The following is a 6403-nucleotide window of genomic DNA, read 5'->3' as shown; positions in this document are numbered from 1 at the left end:
CCGGTGTTAGGTGTCCCGCCCCGGGGGTCAAGCAGCGCCGGACTGCCCCCCCCCCCCCTTCTAGCGTGTGGGCCACGCCGGCCACGGACTGGGCCGGTGCATTGTCCTTCGCCCGCCGGGCGCGGGGGGTGGGGTCGCCCATGCCGGCCGGAGGAGCGTTGGTCTGCCCTGCGCCGGGCGCAATATTTGGTCCGCGGCTGGGCGCGCGTCCCCGGGTGCACGGCCCTCTGCGGCGCCCCGGCCGGCGAAGGAACCCGGCCAACCCCCGGGGCGCGTTGTTCGCCGCCGGCACACGCAGCACCCCCATCCGTCCGCCTGCCCTGGAGGGGGGGGGGGGCGGGGGATGGGGGCCGGACGCCGGGCCGGGACTCATGGCTGGCCGGGCCCGATCAGCCGCAGCTCCCAACGGGCCTGGGCCTGTTCCTGGGCGACCGACCGGCTGCCGCGCCACTGACCCGCGGGGGAGGGGGGGGACAAGAGACAAGGGACGGTCCGGCCCGCCCCCCACTCCAGTTCCCTGGCACACGTGCGCGGCGGTCTCGGGCGTGGAGAAAATGGAAAGAAAAACGCCCGGCCGTCTGGAGGCGAGCCCAACACAAAAGCGCCCCCGTGTCCGTGCAGACGCATGCACCTTCGTGAGCATGCGTCTGGCGTCCTCCCCCCCCCTCCCGCAGATGGCAAAGGAGATGCGCGCACACACACACATGAAAAGGCGAGCGAAAGAGAGGTTTGCTGAATGTCCATTCAAGGGATAGTGTGAATAAAATGAGGGAAAGGTCGAAGGGGACGCCCTTCGGCCGGCGGCCACGCCAGGGGGAGGGGGCGAGGCGAGGAGATATCTAACAACGTGTGGAGAGCCGAGGTCGGCCGGCCGGGCGGCGGAGAGGGGAGACGCGGAGGGGGGGGGGGGGGGGGGGGCCGCGGGGGCGCGCGCGCTTGCAGGCAACGGCGGCGCCGCGGCCAACACCCGCGCACAGGCGCAGCCCATGCGCGCCCCTGGGGCCTTGCTCGGCCGGTCCCCCTCCTGCCCCCTCTCGGCACCCATCGGCCAGATGTGGTGGGAGGTGGCTCGGTCTCCGCCCGACCGGGCGAGCACGCGCACGCGCACACCCCGGGAGGAGCGAACACAAACGAAGAGGAGGAGCAGGAGCCGGAGCAGGAGCAGGAGCAGGAGGGGAGAGGCACACGGGAGACACGGGTGTGTATGTGTTTATATGTGTGTTTGTGTGTATGTGTGGGCGCACGCGCGCGCGCGCGCACACCGCGCACCGCGCACCGCGCTTCTCGCCGCCCGGTGCATTCATGCGCGCGCGCGCGCGCGCCAAGGAGAGCGGCAGTGGAGGCCGCACGGCCCCCCCCCCGCCTCCCGCGCCTCGGGGGCCCTCCTCTCTCCTTAGCGATCGATCTCACCGAACACCACATCAAGCGTACCCAGCAGGGTGACCACATCCGAGACGAGGTGGCCACGCGCCAGGCGGTCGATGATGGCCAGGTGGATGAGGCCAGGCGGGTGGATGCGGCAGCGGTACGGGCGGTTGGTGCCGTCGGACACCAGGTGCACACCGAACTCACCCTTCGGGGCCTCGATCACGGTGTACGTCTCGCCCTTGGGGACGGTGAAGCCCTCGGTGAAGAGCTTGAAGTGGTGGATGAGGGCCTCCATGGAGTGCTTCATCTCGGCGCGCGGCGGCGGCACGATCTTGTGGTCGTCCACCTTCACCGGGCCCGGGGGCATCTGGTTGATGCACTGGCTGATGATGCGGCAGGACTCGCGCATCTCCTTCACACGGACCATGTACCGGTCGTAGCAGTCACCGCGGGTGCCCACCGGGATCTCGAAGTCCACATACTCATAGGCATCGTAGGGCTGGGCCTTGCGCAGGTCCCACTTGTGGCCGGACGCACGGAACAGCGGGCCGGACAGGCCCCAGTTGATGGCCTCCTCGGAGGAAATCACACCGATGCCCTGCAGACGCATCTTCCAGATCCGGCTGCCGGTCAGCAGCTCCTCCACCTCGTCCACACGGGAGGGGAACTCCAGCGACCACTTGTGGATGTCATCCAGCAGACCCAGCGGCAGGTCCTGCGCCACACCGCCGGGGCGGAAGTAGGCCGCGTGCAGGCGCGCACCGCACACACGCTCGTAGAACTCCATGAGCTTCTCACGCTCCTCGAACATCCACAGCAGGGGAGTCAGGGCACCGACATCCATGGCGTGAGCGCACACGGCCATGATGTGGTTGGAGATACGAGTGATCTCTGCGCGTGCGTGGGGGGAAAGGGGGGGGGGGGCGGGGAACATCGAGTCAGGATGCGGGGGCAGCAGCAGCGGCGGCGGCGGTGGCGGCGGCGGCGGCGGCGACAGCGACGGGTGTGCGTACCGGCGAACATGGTACGGATGTACTTGGCGCGCAGGGGGGCCTCAATGCCCAGGAGGTGCTCGACGGCCAGGCAGTAAGCCTGCTCGTTGCACATCATGGAGCAGTAGTCCAGGCGGTCCATGTAGGGCAGGGCCTGCACGTAGTTCTTGTACTCGATCTGTTTTGATCCCCCCGCCCCCGGCCCGGGAGGAGGCGCGAGGAGGGAGCGGAGGAGGAGCACCGGAGAGCCGGATGTCAGGAGAGGACGCGCAGGGGAGAGGGAAGAAGGCGAGGGGCAAGAGGAGGAGAAGGAGGAGGGAGCGTGCGAATGCGAATGCGAATGCGGGTGCGGGTGCGCGCGCGCGGCCCATGACGACGCACCAGCTTCTCGGTACCGCGGTGCAGCAGACCGACGTGCGGGTCACAGTGGGAGACGTTCTCACCCTCCAGCTCGACAATCAGACGGAGCACACCGTGAGCAGCCGGGTGCTGGGGGCCGAAGTTCAGGGTGTAGTTGTCGATGAACGGGTCTTCGCATGCGGCACGCATGGGCGCAAGCGGGAGGGGCGCCGAGAGCGAGGGGGAGAAGGTCAGGACACGCGAGCAAGGGAGGGCAGGGGCGCCCCCCTACGCCCAAGGCACACACACACACACACATGCACCGAGCGATGGCGGGAGGGTGCACACAAGGAGCGGAGAGGGGAGGCATGCGCGTGTGCGTGGCCGTACCATGCTCGCCGAAGCTGTCGTGGAACACCGACGGCCGGGTGGCCTCAACGTAGGGGGTCACATTGCGCAGGGGGTTGCCGAAGCCGCCGATGTTGATGGTGCGGGTCTCGGGCAGGTCGCGCGAGGTGGCCGGGAAGGGGGGCTCCTCCTCACGCAGGTCCGGGTCGACCGGGGCCTGGCCAGTGCTGACCGAGGTGGCGTAAGCGGCGGCCACACGGGAGGTGTTGAACGAGGCGGCGGCGCGGGAGAAGGCGCTCTGCGTGGGCGCGCGAACACCGGAGGGGCGAGGGGGGAGGGGTCAGAGGATGCGCACACGTGCGCGGGGGGGGGGGGGGGGGGGGGCCGGCGGGCGGGAGTGACGCGGACACGAACCAGCTGGCCGGTGAAGGCGCGGCGAGTCAAAGAGGGCAGCATAGCGGCGATCGGGCGGGCCGGGAAGCAGGGGGCGGCGGCGCGGCTATACGGGGGCCTTCCTCAGAAAGGGGCGGGCGAGGAGGGGCGAGGGGAGGGGAAGCCGGCGCGGGACTTCGCGGGCGGCGTGGGCGGGGGGGGGGAGGGGGAGGAGAGGCGAGGAAGGGGCGAGCAAAGCGCAAGTGGGCGGGGAGGGGGGGGGGAAGGTGGATGCGAAGTTTCCTCTGTCCTTTCCCCGAGGCCCGAGCGAAGGTGGAGGCTGGTGGCGGAAATGACATAGAACAGCCGGGGCCGGCATGGCCGTTGTCAGCAGCCCGTGCCGGACGGGCGCGGGGCCTTCCTTCCCGGGCGCGGCGGCCTCCCCCCCCCCCCCTCGGAGGGCCGTGGGGCGCATATGGCTGTGCGTGCGTACGTGAGTATGGGCCGGGTGTTGGGGCAGGCGCGCGCGGGCGCGCACGCACACCTCACCCAGGCGAACCCTAGACCGTCAAGCAGATGCACCTGCAGGCAACATTAGTCCCCTAGCCCGGAGGGGTGCGAGCCGGCGCCTCAGGCGGACGACCCGGACGCCCGCTGCGCGCTTGGGACACACACCGCGGCCTCGAAACGTAAGGAGCCCCGCAACAAGCTCGTGCCTGGAGAGGAGATGCGCCGCAGCCGGGGTCAGGCTGACTGGCCAGTGTGGGCAAACAAGACCGCCGACTGGCCGCCAGGGGGCAACCCCCCCCCCTCCCCCCCGGCTCCGCATACATGCAGGCCAGCCTGCTCTTTCTCTCGGAGAGGCCGGGGCCTGCGCGTGCGCGCGCACGCAGCACAAGTCCCCCCCGCCACATACATACACACACACACACACACACACACACACACACACACACACACACACACATGCACGCCCCCAACACCGGCCACCGGGCGGCCTACTCCCTCCCCCCGCTGCCGGGGCACCAAAGAAAGCTCTGTTGACGCGGGGCGGAGAGGGGTCTCGGCGCCGGCCGGCCGGACCTAACAATCGTCATTCGGCCAGCTGCAGGAGGGTTCAGCGATAAATGGCGTTCCGTGTGCCAACTGACGCCACAGCGCATGTGATCTACCGGCGACGGCACGCCGGAATTGTGGCCGGCGGGGCGGGGGGGGGGGGCAAGCAGACTGCCAGCCCCGGACCGGACTCATGCGGCCGCATCGCCCAGAGCCGCGTGTGCGCCGCGGTGCATTCGCCAATAGAAGGGAGCATATGTGCATACGCATGTGCGCGTCTGTGTGTGTGTGTGTGTGTGTGTATTCTGTTCCGCGGGGAAAGACGGTCGCACGCGCACACGGGGGCCTCTCGATCGGCCGCACTTGTGCTCAGTAGTAGAGACTGGCCGCGAAGACGATGTCACGCTGGATGAGCTTGCAGGCAAGCTCGAACTTCTCCGACAGGTCGAAGTTGCCCATGACCCGGGCCGCGTTGCGCAAGTCGCGCAGGGCCTCGAACAGCTGGGTGATGCACCGGACGATGGTGCCCTCCTCGACGCTGGTGAGCTTGGTGATGTCGAGGAAGGACTGAAGGCACGGGCGCCGGGGCGAGCCGGTGGGTCAGTATCAGATGAGGTGCATGTGCGTGTGCGAGAGGGAGAGAGAGCGAGACAGAGAGAGAGAGAGAGAGGGGGGGGGGGAGGGAGGGAGCGAGACAAAGAGAGAGGCGAGGCATGCGCCTCCCAATGCAGGGGCGCCGAGAGAAGGAGCCGGACGCACCATGCCCTTGGCCCACTCGTAGACCGCGGTGCACAGGTCGAAGTTCAGGCAGTTCTTCACCTGCTCAACCGGGTCCAGCAAGCTGGTGATGTACTGCGACGTGTTGTTGACGAAGATGATCGAGTACTCCTCCTTGCCGGAGATCTCGGCCTCCATCTTGAACACCTCCAGCGAGATCTCCCTGACCTCGCGCATGGCCTGGAGCGGGAGAGAGAGAGAGAGAGTAGCACAGCAGGGACGCCGAGAGTGTCACCGGGTCAGTGGGGGGGGGGGAAAAGGACGGCAAGATACCCCGCCGTGGTTGCCGGGGAGGGGGGGGGGAAAGCAAACGCACCTCCACCAGATGCACCGGCAGGTCCTCCGTCGACACCAGGTCGCACTTGCCCTGGAAGACAAAGCCACTGACAATGGCCGCCAGCTCGGCCGATGACAGGTGCACCAGGGTGTTGTTCATCAGCAGCTCGGTCAGCACCAGCGTGGCTCCGTCATGCCGCGACAGCGACCGCAGCTCGCAATTGATGCGGCCCTTCATGGTCAGCACCCCGCGGTCGGGGCCCTGGATGAAGTCCACCCGCCGGAGGACCTCCACCCGGCGCCGGTAGTCGGCCATATTCACCAAGAAGGTCCGCGACTCGGCATCCAGCTCGGCATCCAGCTCCTGCAGACGGTCGCGGAGATAGGCCACCTCCATGCCGGTGTTGAGCTGTGCGAGTCCCGCCGCGGCCGAGACGGACGCACGGAATCAGCCGCACGGGAGGGGCGCCCCGGGGCGGGGAATAGAGAGAGAGGGGGGGGGGGGGGGAGGAACAGAAGGGGGTGAGTACCGGCGGGTCAGGGGCGAGACGAGAGGTGGCAGAAGGCGGGGGGACCACCGGCAGCTCGGGGGCAGCCCCCTCGGGCGGCGGCCGGTCCACGTACATGGTCATCCAACAGCGGGCAGGAGGACGCCTGGAAGACGGACTCATCCTCCTCGAGGGCGGCCTTGTCGCGCATGTAGTCCAGGTTCGACAGCAGCGAGGCCGGCTCAAAGGCCTCGAAGGTGCCCTGCTGGTGGAAGTGCGCGTCCGCCTGCAGCAGGAAGTCCTTGATGTTGTTCCGGTGCGTGACGTTGATCGGCATATGCGGGGACTTGGGCATGCCCTGAGGAAAGAAAGGGAGAAGGGGGGGGG

The 6403-nt window shown here is 68.7% G+C and overlaps 2 protein-coding genes across 2 annotated transcripts in view; both read right to left on the bottom strand.

Annotated features, from left to right (window-relative positions):
• Positions 1-908: 908 nt before the first annotated feature.
• H696_05785 (NADH dehydrogenase (ubiquinone) Fe-S protein 2) lies at positions 909-3638 on the bottom strand. The gene is made up of 5 exons (XM_009499584.1): positions 3462-3638; positions 3090-3345; positions 2742-2890; positions 2382-2538; positions 909-2259 (listed from the first exon to the last, which is right to left on the bottom strand). The coding sequence occupies exons 1-5, from the start codon at positions 3501-3503 to the stop codon at positions 1394-1396; spliced, it is 1470 nt and encodes a 489-aa protein (XP_009497859.1). The 5' UTR covers positions 3504-3638; the 3' UTR covers positions 909-1393.
• A 1206-nt stretch (positions 3639-4844) lies between these two features.
• Positions 4845-6403, bottom strand: part of H696_05784 (adenosinetriphosphatase) — a gene marked incomplete at its 3' end in the record, with an annotated part of 7429 nt that continues 5870 nt past the window's right edge. The window contains exons 12-15 of the mRNA XM_009499583.1: positions 6153-6266; positions 5569-5937; positions 5235-5432; positions 4845-5042 (exon numbers count right to left, since the gene is read on the bottom strand). Coding sequence (XP_009497858.1) covers positions 4845-5042; positions 5235-5432; positions 5569-5937; positions 6153-6266 — 879 coding nt within the window. The remainder of the gene's footprint in view (positions 5043-5234; positions 5433-5568; positions 5938-6152; positions 6267-6403) is intronic.

Source organism: Fonticula alba (genome assembly GCF_000388065.1).
Source record: "Fonticula alba strain ATCC 38817 unplaced genomic scaffold supercont2.14, whole genome shotgun sequence".
NCBI lineage: Eukaryota > Rotosphaerida > Fonticulaceae > Fonticula > Fonticula alba.
The sequence above is the reverse complement of the archived record's forward strand: the minus strand, read 5'-3'. Positions and strand labels throughout refer to the sequence as shown.

Bases quoted from the DNA above. Each gene is read 5' to 3' on its own strand.
- H696_05785 (XM_009499584.1), bottom strand. From the start codon at position 3,503: ATGCTGCCCTCTTTGACTCGCCGCGCCTTCACCGGCCAGCTG. The intron at 3,346-3,461 runs GTTCGTGTCCGC...GCGCCCACGCAG, and splicing joins GCGCCTTCACCGGCCAGCTG to AGCGCCTTCTCCCGCGCCGC. The intron at 2,260-2,381 runs GTACGCACACCC...ACGCACGCGCAG, and splicing joins CATCCGTACCATGTTCGCCG to AGATCACTCGTATCTCCAAC.